At 31.4% G+C, this 18,603-nt stretch overlaps 1 protein-coding gene and 1 long non-coding RNA gene across 2 annotated transcripts; both read left to right on the top strand.

The window, feature by feature from the left end:
• The first annotated feature begins 2,031 nt into the window (after positions 1 to 2,031).
• LOC127734408 (probable E3 ubiquitin-protein ligase HERC3) lies at positions 2,032 to 4,686 on the top strand. Its single transcript, XM_052244266.1, has 2 exons — positions 2,032 to 2,098; positions 4,313 to 4,686. The coding sequence occupies exons 1-2, from the start codon at positions 2,067 to 2,069 to the stop codon at positions 4,617 to 4,619; spliced, it is 339 nt and encodes a 112-aa protein (XP_052100226.1). The 5' UTR covers positions 2,032 to 2,066; the 3' UTR covers positions 4,620 to 4,686.
• Positions 4,687 to 6,424: 1,738 nt separating this feature from the next.
• On the top strand, positions 6,425 to 17,487 carry LOC127734411 (uncharacterized). The gene is made up of 4 exons (XR_007997544.1): positions 6,425 to 6,635; positions 7,798 to 7,984; positions 9,118 to 9,321; positions 11,049 to 17,487. It is a non-coding gene; the product is annotated as an uncharacterized LOC127734411 (long non-coding RNA).
• Positions 17,488 to 18,603: the final 1,116 nt, after the last annotated feature.

Below are 18,603 nucleotides of genomic sequence, written 5' to 3'. Positions count from 1 at the left end.
GTACTTCATGATTATGTAGGAAAAATATATCCACTATCTTATTAACGTAAATATTTATAGTTTAAATGTTCATGTGCTAATACATTCATAGCATGTCTACTATTTCTGATACTCCCTTCTGAGCATGCCCATACATTGGGTCCGTCTAAGTAATACGAATATAGGTGGGCTTGAATTCCATATTTGGCTGATAGACAAAAATTGACTCTTAAAATAAAAAAATGAGTTTTTATGACGAGATTGCTTGGTGCCCAACTGCCCCATTTATTTAAAAAACAATAAACAAAAAACAAATATGCAACTCAGCAACAAGTGACAACCACTAAAATTACAGGCTTCTGACTTGGGTCAGGTACATTTAGTATATATGCAGCGAGGTTAAAAATATTTTTTGAATCAAAACCCTCCCTCTAGCCTTGGACAGTCGCCTTACAGCACAAAAGAACAAACATTATAAACTCTTTTGAAATAGGCTTAATTTAATAGACCGGTACCATGCCAAATATAAAGTAAACAATAAACAATTATGATGACACAATAAAGCATAAAAGGTACTAAGTATAAAGGTCCTAAATGCATGTTGCAATCTTAGATTTAAATGATGCTGAGGTCAAAGCACTCCAAATTCAAAATGAAAACATGAAGCAGGGATATCTATTTTATTCTAGCCAACAAATTTGCAATGGGGATAATGTAATTCTATCGACCATCATTCCATAACACCCTTTTGAACACCCTAGAATTAATATCCTTTAATGGATTTTGAAAAAAATTTGAACAGACTTAGTCCTTAAAAATATATGGAACTCTTTTGATGGTCAAGGTGATAGGGGATACCACGCTTCTTTATGGCCTTGTTTTGAATATGAATGTGTTAGTTTAGAAACACAAAACGATGCTTCAAGTTGTAAGTAATTTGTAATGTTTTAAATTGCTGTTTTAAAGAAATGAATTATTTTAGAATTCATCTGATACTGTTCGTATTGAAGGAAGTCATCTAGAAAGAGAAAGATTTGGACAGGTATTTATTGTCATTTTTTTTTTTCTGATTTGTTTAAAGTGAATTTGGCACCTATTTCTAATAACTGATAATAATATCCCTTTATGCATTAGCAAGGATCAAATCATGAACTATTGGCATAGTTATTTGTTATTGATGTGCTTACTTCTACACCACACCTCTCTAACTTGTGTTTGAGTACCCCGGGTAATGTTGGTTTGGATTTCAAGTCTGAAGTTATGGCTAACCAGTCTGTTTAGGAAAACATCAATAGAGAGATATATTTATATTTCTCAATTAAACTCAGTTTTATGCAGGTCAGACATAAAGTTGGATCAGATAATTAGTATAAATCTGCAATTGTGTTTATGCCCCATCTAAGATAGTACTAAGTAGAGGGGCATTCTGTTTTTTGGTTTGTGCGTTGGTCTGTACAATCGTCCATCTCAAATAGGTTAAGATTTCTGGGCAAGGTAGTTTATGATGAAGCCGAAGTCGCATCAACTTGAAATTTAGTACACATTGTTCCTTATGATATGTTCTTTTTTATGGTTCACTGAACTAAGAAATAGACTTGATAAATTTGAGGTGATTGTTAAGAGTAACGTTATTTCTTTCAAAACAGCCTGAAGTCAGTATTTATCAGACATGTGGTACACCTACAATACTTTTCCGGACTGGAGGGCAAGCACCCACTTCATCACAGAATAATGACAGCAGACAAATCCTTATGGATGTCGCAAGGTAAAGCTAAGATTTCTATTTACAAATATCAATTCTTTAGAGTTTTGGGTTCATAAGAATATTTATAGTACCTAAAATTGACACAGATAAAAAAAAAATGTAAATTATAAACTTTAAAAAACTAATATTGTAATTATATTGACTTTTTGAAGATGCATCAAATGATAAGAAAATTTCAAACCAATCTGATTTGTATTTAAGAATACTACATTTATTTCAGCAATATTTTTGAACAAGCAAAATCATGCACTATAATTTCCCATTAATATTGTTTTTCAGTGATTTGACTGAAGAAACTAATAGATATTCTTTTGATGAGTATATGCCAGATGTAGCACCACTTGGAGATGTTGGGTAATATTAGAAATTTTGCATATTAAGTATAAGACTGGAATAGCATTTATACTGGCACATAAGTTGCTCAATGTGAAATAGAGAGAGAATACCAAAACTAAAAAATTATCGGTCAAAGGAGAGTTTTCATGCCCATGCTCAGTGCTGCTTGGCAATGGGAGCATTAAGCTTTACCTTTGTCCATCTACAAATTTACATACATAATGAAATTTGTTTCTGTTCTCTCACTTTAGTTTGCCTCAATCAAATGTAATGAAACAATGATTATTACCACAAAACATGTATCGAGTTCAAATTTGTTTGGTCCATGGATACATTCTTCTTTTGTTTTTAATGGTCTTGAAGATCTGGAAGGGATAGATATTCCTGAATAGCAAAGAGATAAAACCCTATCATTCAACTATAATTCAAGTAAAACCCTCTGGACATTTAATTTGTGTACCGGTAATTTGATTGCAAATATGAGGATAATGAAATGAAATGAAATCTTGATGTAATTTTTCACTTAAATTACATAATTTTGTAAAATTATTGTAAAGTACTTAGTTGATATAATGATTTTTAAATTTTGTATTTGATATCAATCTCTGTTCAGATTATTATACCCCATGCGTAGGTTATAGTGTTTTTGACCTGTCCATCCTGTTCTTGTGAGTGCAACTCCTAAAACCACAATACAGAAAGCATTTCATGAAACTTTGTAATTTATAAGGACATATGTCGTATGTAGATGTGCATATCGACATGTCATTTTGATTTAATATTTTATACGACCACGAAAAAATAGGGTTCTATAATGCCGTCGTCGTCGTCTGTAGACATTTGGTTTTAGTGAAGGGTTTCAATTACTTAAGTATTAGTCTATGGATCTCTATGAAATTGTACTGCAAGGTTCCATACCTCACAAGGAAGGTTGGTGTCTATTTTACGAGTTGTGGCCTTAACCGTTTGGGAGTTGGAGGTCAAATAGTGGCCAAAAACAAGACTTTTCTAATACTTTTCTTTTATGTTCTCTTGCTTAGCTGGTTCTAACATAAACTATTTCTAATCTATAATATATAAAGAAACATCAAATACTGATATGGCAGGAATTATGTATAGTCTGAAAACAGATTTACTAAATATTGCAGAACAGCACAGTATTGTGCAACAGCAAAAAATCTTCAATTGAAAATAAATGTAAAGATTTTACCAATTTCAATGGGGATTAATGTAAAGTCTTGGATTGTTGGGGGTTCTTACCGTGTATTAATATTTTGGATATTGGGCCCCAATTTTAAATTGGTCTACATTGAGTTCCAAAGGGTCCAAAATAAAACTTTTGTTTGATTTTATCAAAAACTGAATTCTTGTGCTATGATATGCTGAATTTAACTGTGCATTTAGATTTTTAATTTGGGGCCCCGTTTCAAATTAACCCATATTGAAGTCCAAAGGGTTCAAAATTAGTCTTTTGTTTGATTTTATGAAAAATTCAATTCATGGGTTTTCTTTATATGCTGATTCTAACCATGGATTTGATTTTGGATATTGGACCATAGTCACCATACTAGGTAAATTAAATGTTCCATTTCAAATTTTTAAGTTCTTTGACAACACTTATTCTGTGTCGGAAATCTATAATGTGTCAAATATTTAATCACAATCCAAATTCAGAGCTATATCAAGCTTGCATATTGTGTCCATACTTGCCCCAACTGTTCAGGGTTTCGACCTGTACGTTCGTTTCAAGCTGCGCTCAGTGAAGCATTTTATTTTTCTAGATCCTCCTTTAAGCTTCGTATTTTGGCCAAGATACACTAATGAAACAGTTTGTCAGCACAACTGCTGAAAATGCACAACAAAATTTTAAAACTTGATAGATAGTGGGGACATACAATGGAGATGTGCATAGCCCTAAACAAATGTTAGTTGACTTTTGTTTGAGTTCAGAACCTTTTGTCTGGTGAGATATTATTTTCCCAGTGAATGTGGGGTATGAAGATTATTCATAATTATTTAAGAAAGAGAAAATGGTTTCAAATTAATTATCTGCAGTCATTTAGTTAGAATCACAAAGATTTGAAATGTTTTGCAACAGATTATATTTTAATGAGTATTCTAATAGTGTGAATTTAAATGTATGATAATAATGAAAGTAAATGAGTCTGATATTTCTGTCTCAAATGTTTTAATAGTATGATAAAAGTTCTTGACTTTTTATTATTCTTTTAGTGGGAATCCGTCAATAGATGCTTTACAGAATGCTCTTAAAGAACATAGTCATAATTTTATAAAGCCTGACATTGAGGATCCCTTTTTGATGGAAGTACGGAGAGGATTTGTTTTATCTGATGCCCTGGAGCTGATACGGGTATCCCAGGATGACCTGCACAACCCCTTGAAAATTAGCTTCAGTGGAGAAGATGGAGTAGATTTAGGGGGTTTGAGAAGAGAGTTTTGGAGCCTGTTCCTCCACAATATTTCCAATTCTGTTTATGTAAAAGGCATGTTTACTTTGTATGACAAGACTAGGGATTAAATGTTATGATGATTTGATCATGTAAGGAAGATGCGTTTTTTAGATGGAGGGAATTATCTTTCATGTAAATTATGCCACTTTCAGACTTTTTAAACGTTTGATCTTCATTAAGGTAACCTTAATACGACTAATGCATAGATGCCAACCCCCTTTTGACACAATCAGTAACAATTTATCAAATTTTCTGTAATTTTGAAAAGTTTTCAGTAATCATTCAAAAACGTGCATTTACCAAAAAAATTATTGACTAGTTGTTGCAAAGTGATGTGCACTAACATGTTTCGTTAAACATGTTATCTGTAGTATGTATTCCATTCATTAATTGTTCAGAAGTTCTCGACTCGTACATTTTCGTTTTGTCAAGGAGAAGTAGAGAAAGGGGAAAGCTACTTCATAAAATGCAAATTTGCCTCATCGGAAGTCAGTTAGTTATCAAATGATAGGTCGATAACTCCCGAAGAAACGGGAAGCATTACATTGGCGTTTTCTAAATACCGGACCAGACCAGAAAAGTAATGATAAAAATCTGATTTTTACAAAGTTGAGCGGCGATGACCGGGAAATCAGTAACCATTCGACTTTGACCGTAATAGCGTAGTTTTGATTGCAAAATCGGAAAAATTACGGAAAAATCGTAATGGTTGGCATCTATGCTAATGAGAAAATGAGTAGGGGGAATATTGCCCTTATTTGACCCAAATATTCAAAGTAACCATTCTAGGTCATAGTTGTGTCCTAACATAACAGACATGAGAGGAGTTCTTAAAATAAAATAAGAGTGGTTGTAATAGCAACAAATCACACGAAATTGGTACATTAAATCATTTTGTAGAATGTCTTGATTTTCCTGGTTTTGCATAGATTTTCAAGTATATTTTGAATCATTAAACTAAGTGCACACCCAAGAAACAACTTTATATTTTGTCAAATTATGTAAATATCTATTACAAAGCATTCTCTAAATTTGTTTTGTTGATCTTGGCTGTGCAAGATGTTTCCTTTAGGGAAATATGCATAGAAAACTGAATTCTGCATTTTTCTACATTTTCAAAAGCATTTATATTTATTAAATTTTTAAATATGAAAGTTTTTGTACAATAAAATTGATTTTTAGATAATTGAAGAATAATATAGCCTTCTTAGTGGGTTTATATGAACATTCAGATTGTTTTTAGCCTGTTTTATAGGGCATTTATCTGTTTGACCGTCCATATTTTCCTATCCTCATAGGTCCATAAATTATTGTAGTGTTGATCAACAGAGATTTGACGCTCGATCTTTTCAATACAATTTTATGGAAAAACGAGCAGAAATGCATATAATTTTTTTTGGACCTCTTGATAGATATATACCTATGGTTTCAGGAAAGGTATCACTGTAATTGATTGAAATTTTCCTTTGGACCAAATTTTGGAGTCTTGTGACATGTTCACCCCCTTTTTTGCAATATTTTGTATCAAATAAATGCAGATTGTTGCCATGGTTACACCAAAAAGAGATTATATTTCATCATTATAACCATTACAAATCAAATCTATGGAAGATTCTCTTTCTATGAATATACACATGCATAACACAAATATTAAGCCTTATTTGTTAGAAAAGAAGATAAAGAGGGTGTTTAAAAATTATGAGTGTCAATTTTTAAGTTTTTTTCCTAACTATATTGCTACCTAAGAGTAAATGCCATATTAACAAACATTGGTATATGTTCGCCCTGAACATGCATGAAATATTTGCCATTGGACATTGAGCAAACAACAATCAATGTAATGTATGTTTTTGTATATTGTACTTACAGGGAAACCTGGGAGACTAACATTCCAAGCAAATTTTGTGGCCAAGAAAAAGAAGACTTATTTTCATATAGGGCAGCTCACTGCCCTTTCTATAATCCAGGATGGACCAGGCCTTCCAATTTTTTCAGACATAGTAACTGACTACATTCTGAATGGGAAATCATTACTATTGAATTTAGAGGATTTGCAAGATGGACTAAAAGATGTATTATTAAAGGTATTTTAATCTTGTTATTTCCTTAATTGATATTGTCTGTCTAGTAATTAGTGTGAATACAAGTTATTTTCCATTCTTGTCAAATAAAAAATAGTCTATTTGACCATCCAACTAAGCCCCTCACCAAAAAAAAAATTCCTGTCCCCTACCGACTATGTGACACCTGCTGTAAGCAGAGTCAGCAGAGTCAACCGAAGGGGTCACTATCTTTTGTCCATTTGTGTCGTCGCACTACTCATAAACAAATTAATAGAATTAAACTGAACTGCTGAACAAATTTTCAAGTTTCTTATTAAAGCAGGTCAGGTATATGTATACATGATATTTTAAATTTTGATTTAAATGATTTTATGGGGATTCCCATACCAAAACAAGGACCTTTTTTATTTCCTATTGATTTTTTTCATCCAGAATTGCTTAAAACTGCTGAACAATATTGAACCTATCATGATTTCTTAATCAGGGCATGGAGATGTGCATTTGCTGTTTTAAATTTTGATTTGAATGATATTTGGGGTTTCTCACACCAAAACATGGACTTGGTGCCAGCAGGACAAACACTTCTCCAACAGAAGACTTGCATCTAAGTTTCTAAAAGGCCTACCCAAACCTATGTATACTTGACTGTCATTTTGGCTAAAGTACTGTTGATCTTGATTTTTTTACACTAGGCACCATTACACTTTATATTTCATAATTGCATTACCTGAATACTTTGATATTCAATCATGATTGTCATTGACCTTTTTGTCCAAAAAATTTACCATTTTTTATGCCTCTGCATAAAAGTTTTACTGCTTTCAGTGCATAGGTCTTTCCCGTCCCATAACTTTAAGTTCTCTTAAAATTGGGAACCCTTCATAAGAATGTTTAGAAATTTGGTATGGAACTTCAGCAAGATGGGTTATACAGTGTGTATGACTTACCCTTGATCATGCATCAACTTCTTGTTCACTGGAATGACAGCTTAAACTCCCTAATGTTATAGATGGGGGTATCATTATACTTCGGACACATTTCTTCTAGTTTATTCAAATGTCACAAAAGAAATTTAAATATCAATTTGAAATTTAAAAGAAAGAAAAAGGTTTTGGCCAAACTTTGCAATGTGACACATTTTTTAAAATTATTGTAAAGGCTTCCATGTCTGATATATTTTTAGATGCAGGATTGTACATCTGAGGCTGAGATCAGGAATTTATATTCCAGTATTTTTGATGAAGCAACTGACGCTGGTTTTATAATCCCAGTGTCCAGATTTAACAAACAGCATGTCAGACTCCTTCAGGCTGCTTTAATTGAAAGCCAGATTTCTACATGCCAAGATGAATTAGATCAATTTATCAGAGGTTTGTATTATTCAAAATTTAACTAAATCATCATTTTGTTTGCATTGTTTGTCTTTGCCAGACAATCTTTGGTGGATGCGTTTTGTTTTCTATTGGTCCATGCATCTTTCATTTTAGTGTAACTAATCCACAAATACAAATATAGAAAATATTCAATGTGTGACCATACAACACATTAATTCATGAATGTGCTACTTTAATTATCAGTGGTTGTTTTTTTTTTTTTTGTCATGAGTTAAAAATATATTTCCATATCCTAGAGCATTTATACAAAACCATGCTTTTTCAAAATTTGCATGATTGCTTGACAACTTTGTATAACGGATGATTGCTCATGCCTTTCAATTACGACTGACATCTGAGAACAATGGATAATGATGGGTTTTGCAATAATACAACGATTTGATTGGACAATGAATATAATCAAATATCCAAACAAATCTTTATAATTGTTGAAAGACTGCAACTGACTCCACCTGTCCATTGTCTCCATGTGTCAATCTTGATTACAATGCATGAACAAACTACTAAATAAAGTAAGCAAACAAGTTGATCAAACTTTTCATTTGAATGGATTTGTATAAAAGCTCTGAAAATATAATAGAAAATGCAAGGAACTCGCATTTCTATGATGCATTCTCAATCAGTTTTAATTCTGGGTTTTCTATATTGTCTTGACGTCACCCAAATGTCCAAGGAGTGTGATTGTCAATTTTTATTTCACTGAGAAATCGTGGTAATTTAATGTAATGATAATTTTTATTGCCTTGCAATAACTACAGTTTTGTATGAATATTTTTTTCTTATGAAACCAGACCTGTACTGTTCAAATTTCAGGTGGAATTACACCTCTATCTTTACTGTTTTGAAACTTTAGTTTATCTTTGCTTGCCTGGATTTGCAGCAAGGAAAATTCAGATATGTGAAACACCTCAGATTCAAAGTAGGGATTGTTTTTTTAGCCTGATTCTCAATCGAAAATCAGTGCCAATAAATAATTTTTACAAGTTTTGCCCCTTGGAAATATTAATTATTTGGAAAATTACATTTTAAGTGCTTTCAATTCATGTGTACTTTTTTTGCCAGATTTTTATCAAATTTATTTTATTTACTTTTTTTTTTTTACAAAACAGGATTGGAACTTCATCAGGTGTTGGGACTCTTGAGGCAGGACTCTTATATAGCCTCCTCAAGAGTTTTACTAAGTGGCAGGATTAAACCTGTTACAGTGGCAACACTGAGGAAACTGTTGAAATTCCAGTTTACTACAGGGAATCAGGAAAAAGACCAAAAAGCCACAAAACAAGGTTTTTTAACCTTTCTCCAGGCCACAAAAGGTTTGTTGCCCAAAAATAATGTAAAAGGTAGTGAATATTAAGTGGAAGAAATCATATCAATATGAATAGGGTTTTTGGAAATATTTATAATTGTAAGATTTTCAAGAATCAAATCCATAGTGCATGTTGACCCTCCCTCATTTAAGAGTGCATCATCATTTTGATGAACCTGCGGCTTTGCTAAAGCAAGACATGGCAATCCTACATTCTATCGGCTGTGTTAACATTTACATTCACTTTGTGGTTAAAGCTTTTAAAACATTGATAACTTTCTTAAACTATCCAGGATTTTTAACAAACTTGGACAATAGCCTGTTAATGTTAAAAAGATAGTATCCAGAGGAAAAAAAATTATAGTATTATTTACATTTACCATATTTTACTTAAAAATGAACTAAGTTTGTCTCCCACTTAGTATTGCTAAAAGTCTGCAGTAAAGGGGGCTCGCGGGTATAAATCAAATAATTTTTTTTGATATAGGATTTTGCTATATTTTTTCATAAATGAACTTTATCATATACTTAATAGAAAAATGAAATAAAAAAATGGGGTCACTGTTCATTTAAGCTCACAATCTGTCTCCGAAAGAAGCATACATTTTTGTTAATGTCCTTTTTTTCTGTTGAACTAATTGGAGAAATAGAGGTAATATCGAAATAAAAAATTACCTAAAATAGCTTAAATTTTACAATTATTTAGTTTATGTACAGCTTATTTGAAAACAATAATAAAAAATATAGGTCACCGATGTGTTAAAAAAGATATTTCAATTTTAATGCCAAAAAATGGCATTTTTGCAGCAAAGGGAGATAATTTGGAGCTTTTTCAATGATATAAACATTTTAAAAGTCATCTGGGGCCAAACCGAATCGATTTTTTTGATTAATTTTTGTACCATATCATAAAGTAATAACTAATAGTGTAAAAAATAAGATTTGTAATGAAAAAAACAAATGTTTAATTTTTTGCTGAAATTTTTGTACCTGCGAGCCTCCTTAAAGGTTTTAAAACATTCTTAGACCATCTAGTATTTTTACAAAACTTCGACAGAAGCTTAATCGTGATCAATAAACAAAGTGGTCGTGGATAAAAAAAAAAATATTTCTGTATTTAACTCATAAATGGACTTATTTTTATTTTTCACACATATACCATCAATTACCAGTTAATGTCAATATCCATTTTATGTAATAACACTAGCATTTGGATAATTTAGCTTACTGCTATTATCTGAAGACTAGAACTATAGCTCTTAATTTAAAGATTTTGTTTTGTTTTAACTGTTTGAGGCAATTATAAAGTTTTCTGTTTTGTTTTTGTAACACGTCCTGGAAAAAAATTATGCAGGGAAGCGACATCATCACTTTTTGGCACCCTAGATTTTTTAAAACATTAGATTAAAAGTAGTTTTAAAAATTGGAAAATTAATCTATAGAAAGGTTATAGAATTCATGGACATAATGACGGTAAGTTTTGTTTATTTGAAAAATTTACTCTATAGCCTTTCTTCCTTTTGCTAAATGTTCTGATCATGAATTGTGTCAATTGGCACTAACAAATACATTGTATTGGATAAGTGCATAGAATATGATTTTCAAATGAATTGTGTCAATTGAGACCTACTTGATTTTCAAAAAAAATAAAACGCCCTGAGAACCAATCAGCTTTGACTAGCCCTTATAGTATAAACACCTAAGCTCACTATACTATATTTTACTTTTTTCTAGGAACAGCCACAGTTGTAAATGGAATAAAAGTTGAAACCAAAGATGTATTAATGTGGCTAAGTGGGTCAAGTGTTATACCAGCAATAGGTTTTCACAAACCTATTGACATTGATTTTGGAGAGTCCACATTTGTGAACACCTGTGCTCTAGCCGTAACACTCAAAGTTCAACCTGATTTATCAGATGCGGTCACATACTACACAGAGTTGATCATAAACAGCCAGACATTTGGAAAAGAATAATAGGGAGCTTTTCTCATCACTTGGCGTCCGGCGTCTGTCTTCTGTCATTGTTAACTTTTACAAAAATCTTCTCTGAAACTACTGGGCCAAATTTAACCAAACTTGTCCACAATCATCATTGAGGTATCTAGTTTGAAAAAGTGTCCGATAACCCGGCCAATAAACCAAGATGGCCGCCATGGCTAAAAATAGAACACAGGGGTAAAATGTAGATTTTGGCTTATATCTCTGAAACCAAAGCATTTAGAGCAAATTTGACAAGGGATAAAATTGTTTATCAGGTCAACATCTATCTGCCCGGAAATTTTTTGGTTATTATCTTGAATATTATTATAGATAGAGATAAACTTTAAACCGCAATAATGTTCAGCAAAGTAAGATCTACAAATAAGTCAACATGACCAAAATGGTCAGTTGACCCCTTAAGGAGTTATTGCCCTTTATAGTCAATTTTTAACAATTTTTCATAAATTTTTGTAATCTTATACAAAAATCTTCTCCTGAAACTATTAAGACAAATTTAACCAAACTTGTCCACAATCATCATAAGGGTATTTAGTTTTAAAATTGTGTCCGATGACCACGCCCGTGAACCAAGATGGCTGACATGGCTAAAAATAGTACATAGGGTAAAATGCAGTTTTTGGCTTGTATCTCTGAAACAGAAGCGTTTAGAGCAAATCTGACAGGGTATAATTGTTCATTAGGTCAAGATCTATCTGCTCTGAAATTTTCAGACCATTCAGGCAACCTGTTGTTGGGTTGCTGCCCCTGAATTTGTAATTTTAAGAAAAATTTTCAGCTTTTAATTTTTATCTTAAATGTTATTTTGATAGAGATACATTGTAAACAGCAATACTGTAAAGCAAAGTAAGACCTAAAAATAAGTCAACATGTCCAAAATGGTTAATAGACCACCTAGGGAGTTATCACCCTTTATAGTCAATTTTTAACAATTTTCATAAAATTTGTTAATTTTTACAAACATTTTCCACTGTAACTACTGGGCCAGGTTCATTATAGATAGAGATAATTGTAAGCAGCAAGAATGTTCAGTAAAGTTAGATCTACAAACACATCACCATCACCAAAACACAATTTTGTCATGAATCCATCGGTGTCCTTTGCTTAATATGCACATAGACCAAGGTGAGTGACACAGGCTCTTTAGAGCCTCTAGTTTGTAACTTTTTTGTAAGCATTAAATACAGTATCAAGATCTGATTTATTGGAAAAACTTCATTTTTTGGGGGGATTCCAATAGAAACTGATAAAGAGAAGTTTCAAAATGAATTGCACATATATTTTTGAATTAATCGTTATATTATATGCAGATGATACTGTATTTTTATCATAAACAGAAGAAGGTATGCAGCGATCAATTAACATTTTTCAGTTATATTGTGAAAAGTGGAAATTAATAGTAAATTTAAATAAAACAAAGGTTATTATTTTGAGAAAGAGGAAAGTAAAAAGAAATTTAAAATTTTGATTACAAGACACAGAACTTGAGATTGTTAAAAAATTTCTCTTATTTAAGTGTTGTCTTTGAATATAACGTACTTTTTTAGATACCAAAAAAAAACTTATTGATCAAGCACAAAAATCAATGCATTTTATTCATAGAATTGTTAGAAACAAAAGTATTCCTATAGATTTGCAACTGAAATTATTTGATTCCATGATAGGACCAATTCTTTTATTTGGTTCGGAAGTTTGGGTTTTTGAGAATTTGAAAATAATGGAACAGATACATTTGAAATTTTGTAAAAGAATTTTAAAATTTTGAAATACTACACCCAATTTTATGGTGTATGGAGAATTGGGAAGATTTCCTCTGCAAATTGGAGTTGAATGTAAAATGATTTCGTATTGGTGTAAAGTTGTAAACAATAGCAGTAAACTCAGTACTTTGTACAGGCTGATGTTATCATTGAAGAATCATGGTCATTATGTTTTCAAATGGACTGATTCTGTCGAATCAATATTTAACAACACTGGTCTAGGATATATTTTCATGAATCAAATTGGCTTTTGTGATATAAATTATCTCAATCAAATATTGAGTGATCAGTTTATTACCTAATGGTTTGGGGATATAGAAAAATCATCTTGGGGTCTTTCGGATTAGAAAAATATCTGATCAGGCTATCTGAACAGAATAGAGGGTGGGTAACTAAATTAAGGACATCTAACTTGCATATTCCAATCGAGACAGGCTGTTGGCAAAATATACCTAGACCAGAGAGAATATGTACTATGTCATAAATTTGTTGGTGATGAATTTTATGTTTTATTTGTATGTAAACATGATTCTATTGTTAATTATAGAAACCAATACTTACCTAGATATTATACCATTAATCCGCAATACATTAAAATGGAAGATTTATTGTCAATATGTAATATAGAAGTCTACAAACGACTGTAATTTTTTATTAAGAAAATTGCTTGTTTATTCTTAAATATTTACAAATGTATTTCTATGTGTTTAAAAAGTACTGCATGCTCATTTAGTCATTCAATTGTTTATGTGTTATACTTTGACCTCATGTTACACATGTATGTGTCTGAGCGTTATCAATAAATCTTGTATCTTGAAAAACTAGACAAGTGTTTTACACAATCTAATAAATGTTAATTTGGACAGTGTTAAAGATGACAAGATAAACTCTTTTGTTAGATTGAGATTCAGTTTAGTTTGCATTAATTTTAAGAGCCCTCAACAAAAATTTTGGAATGAAAAGAAAAAAAACAGCATCAAAACCCAAAGGAGACATGCCTTGATGCAATCTTGGTTGTAAATTTGAGATACAGAATTAACTTTATAGAAAAACTATGCATAAACTAAAAGTGAGGCCTACACCTTTATAATTTGAGAAAGTTTAAAAATCTGAAAAAAGATGTTTAAAGGTTATTGATTAAGCTGTAATGAAATATAAAAAAGATACAGGTAAAAAAATAAAAAAATCTTAGATCTCAAAACACCAGAGTATTGGAAAGTTTTGAATCGAAACAAATATTCAAAACAGCCTGATATTGATTTTGCAGTCTTACTCAATTTTTACATCGAGATGACCATGAGGTCATTCTGATGTATTGCTATCGCCTAAATTTCCATTATGCAAATTTGTTTTGGGTTTTCAACCGATCTATGAAAATTATAGATCAACGGTCATTATCTAGTGCAAAATAACATTATTAATCGCTTGTTTCAAATTCATTTTTTCAATGAATACTATAAATATTTTTATTAAAACACAAATTAATAATGTGTTGTCGTATGGTATATATATATATAAAAGTATAAAAATCATTGATGATATCTATGCACACGTACCGAAAAATTGTGTTAAAGCTTGCGGGAAGAATATCTCAGAAACGTTTTGCGACACTCCCGGCAAGGACCGGTAACTCTGTTATTGTTTTGCGGGAAAATATGAATGACTTCTCATATCCAATCTTTTAGAAAAATCGAATTTTTTTTACAGAAGAGTGTCCACCATGCACTTGCACTGCACTATAATTAGAATAGTAGAATAGAATGATATACAAATGGATGAAAATTATATATACATGCAACCGTAATTATTAATATGATATATAACAACAAACCAGTGTATACTGTCTGGGACTATTATTATATTAGTATGATAGTCCCAGGTATACTGATTTGTATCACTACAATATAATAGTAATTACGGTGCGGTTGAATTTCCTGTTATTAATTCATCATCCACGCACAAACTTGTATCAGAAAAAAAATATATCTCTGTACATTAACCTCAGTTTCAGGTATAGAGATGTGATCTGTTTCTGTGACATGTGCTTTTAACCATCCACAAGAACTTGCGGGATAGGTCATCCGATGTTCAGTACTTCAGTTTTTGATTTCAAGAAGTTAAAATCAGGTGACTCAGATCCAATAGACTGATCAAAATGTATTGAATGCACTGAACGAAATTCTGAAACAGTGCAATTACAAAAGATGAAGTAATCAAATGTTTTGAGAACCTAAAAAATGATAGTCAGTGGTGATAATATAATTATGAATGAGTATATTAATTCTTGATGTCATTTTTTTTATTGATGTGTATATTGAATGTTTAATTTGATTTTTAAAACATTATCTTTCTTGGGTGATTGGAACCATATATGGAGAAATAGGAGGTTGTGAATGTCCTGTAAGCTTCGATATAAAATCTTGCATGATTTCATATTGGTCAAAGTTGATAATTAGCAAACCTGTAAATTATTTGTAATTGCATACAAATTAATGTTGAGTTAATCATGGAACTAATGTAAAATTTAATTGGTTGAACTGTATAAAATCTATTTTTAATGATACTGGTTTATCTTCTGCATATTTAACTCCATCTTGTATTAATGAAACTTGGTTAAATACCACATTTAGGACATCTCTCCAAAGATCAGTTTAAACAAATATGGTACTTAGATATTCAAACGAACCTGAAAATATTGAATTGTCACCTTTTTAATGATCTTTTTGGCTTTGAAAAGAATTGAGATATTTTTGAACTCTGTAATGTATATACTTTGTCATGTTAGACTGGCTTTTCATAATATAAACTACAAATAAACTGCCAATACTGATTGTGAGAGGGAAAAAATAAAACGTGTGAACACTGATATAAGATCTTGGTGACAGATTTTATTATGTAATGACATACATTTATGGCTAAAGAAAAAAAAAGTATATTGATTTTAAATGTATTACTTTTCCAAATGCAATTAAATTTAACGAATTTTATAATTCTTTGCTGAGTGGAAATGTTACAGCACACCATAGACAAAGAAGCAAGTAATCTATGTATACAATGATATAACAAAAAATCCTGTAATAAAGTAGGTGTTTTTAAAAAATTATTGACTAGATTGGCCACAAAATCCTCATTTATTTATTCTGTAGGATTTGTTAGTATAGAGAACAGCCATTGGAATGAAGGCTTATTTTGTGCTGCAGTGGTTTTCTGGATGAGTTATATCACTTGCAATTAACACATGTTGGTGAATAAAATATTTAGTATTATATACATTGTATTTGTGTGTAACAATGTATAGTTTGAGCAGTACATATTCATTCTTATACATAATGGACAAATAAATTTAGTTTTAAGGTGGAACCCAACACCTTGATTAATATTAATTTGGCTTGTTTAATTTTCATAAAATTTTGACAAAATGTTTACTGTGACATATTGACAAAAATATAATAATTTCATTAAATTTGAACCAAACACTTTATCACAAAATTTTCTTTGGCTTTATAACAGTTTGACAAACAGTAATTTTGATCATTGAGAAGCTTTATATTTCCTTAACAATACCATGTGATTAAAACAATTAGCTGATTTTTACAGAGTTATCTCCCTGTAGTGTTAGGTACCACCTTAAGGTTACAAGAGCGCAATTATTCGTAATGCATTTTCCATAGGGTACCACTGGTGTTCCGTATTTTTTTCCTCGAAGACTACACAAACTAGGGAAAAATGGGTAGCAGTTCCTGTTACTAGAAATGCCAGTGTTGCATTACAACCAAAAAAATATACATGGTCATGTGGCAAAAATTGACTTAAAATGCAGTTGAAAAAGATCGTCTATTTTTTTCGCTTAAAGAAAAAGGCATATTTTTAATGGCTCCGACGTGCAGAAATGGAACATATTTTCTATACTTTGTAAAATGTGAATATGATTTTCTGCATTTTTTAAACCTAATTGGATAAGCTTTCGATTAAATGTAATTCCAATCCTGTATCATCCAATCAGAAGCCGTGTAGGATTCTATTCTGAGTACCATCTTGGGGTAAAAAACTTGCCAGTAAAATGTAAACAAATAATTGCGCTCTTGTAACCTTAATTAGTTATAATTGAATGAGATAGAATTATCACTTAACTTTATAGTGTTATGTATTTTTATATGTGCACAATTTATTTTGTGTACTAGGTATTATTATTTCATTCTTTGTACCAATGTGTATACAGTGGTTTTAGAGACTAAAATTGTCTTGTCTTGTCTTTTATTTGGTTAGTGATTAACTGTACATGTATTAAACAGTTAAAGAAGTAATTATCTGTGCCTCAAATACTTTTTTACTGACATTGTTATTACGGGGTTTTAATAGATTGCTGAATAAAATTTTGAACATTGTGTTGGTAATTGATAGATGGCATTAAACCGACCTGTAACATTTACATGAAAAATAGATTTGCTGGCTTATGCCCCGGTACCAAAAGGGTTAAAAGGGGGAAGGTTATTAATGTAACCCCTGTCTGTCTAGATATAGATACATGGTATGTTAAACTATTTCCTACAGTTTTGGAGCTACATCTTTATATTTTGTAGAATGTTAATTACACACTACAGAGGTGCGCAAGTCCACATGGCAAGCTCCCAACAGTTTTTAAGCTGGAACTTTTATTATATGTAGTGTGTTTGAAAATATTTAAAAGGGGTCCATATTGGGCCAGGATTTTGTTTTTCTAAAATTGTCTACAAATCTTTATGCCAACTAACATGAAGTCCAGTAGTTTACATTTGTCATTACACTAGAAAATACATAACTGATAATTGTTCATTTAATAGAATTAAAACACCATAGTAATAATTAATTATTCATTCAGCTAGACTAGGCATATCATGACTGCCCCATTACTCCAGGCGATAGAGTTCGATGGAATTCGGCTTGTCACGCCAAGAAACATTGTAATAACTTCTTAACATTCGTACACCAAATTTTAACACAATGTTTTTTATACTGTGTATCATTACAAATGAAAAAGTTAACAAATTTCCCTACCGATAAGTAAGTGCTTTTTATAGGTATCGGGTCCGATCGATCCCTTTACATGTTCGCACTCTGGGTTTGTGCGCACCCTACACATTCGCACACTGGCACCCTATTTTTATTATCATATATATATATATATGTTGGTACCTTCAAACTGCTTTACACATGCATGGAAATGATTGATATGTAGAAACTGAAATACAACACCTAATAAACATGTGGTTTGTGGCCTGGTGTTCGTGTTATTCGTTGTTGCCGTGGCAATGTCATTGTGATGAGATTAATAGCTGTTTGGTATCTTCCACTTTTCTTATATAAATTATCTTGATCTCTCAACAACAAATGGAAGGAGGTTTTTAAAGACGTTGACTGGCTATACAGCCCTTGCACGGTCGAAACTTAACCTCTGATGATATGTGATTTTTACGTCCGGCTATCCTGTCTGGATATTGCGGACTGGTATACCTATTTACAGATTTGGGTCTGTTTGTCGTTTGGCTTTTA

Source organism: Mytilus californianus, unplaced genomic scaffold, assembly GCF_021869535.1.
Source record: "Mytilus californianus isolate M0D057914Y unplaced genomic scaffold, xbMytCali1.0.p SCAF_3, whole genome shotgun sequence".
Taxonomy (NCBI): domain Eukaryota; kingdom Metazoa; phylum Mollusca; class Bivalvia; order Mytilida; family Mytilidae; genus Mytilus; species Mytilus californianus.
The sequence above is the reverse complement of the archived record's forward strand: the minus strand, read 5'-3'. Positions and strand labels throughout refer to the sequence as shown.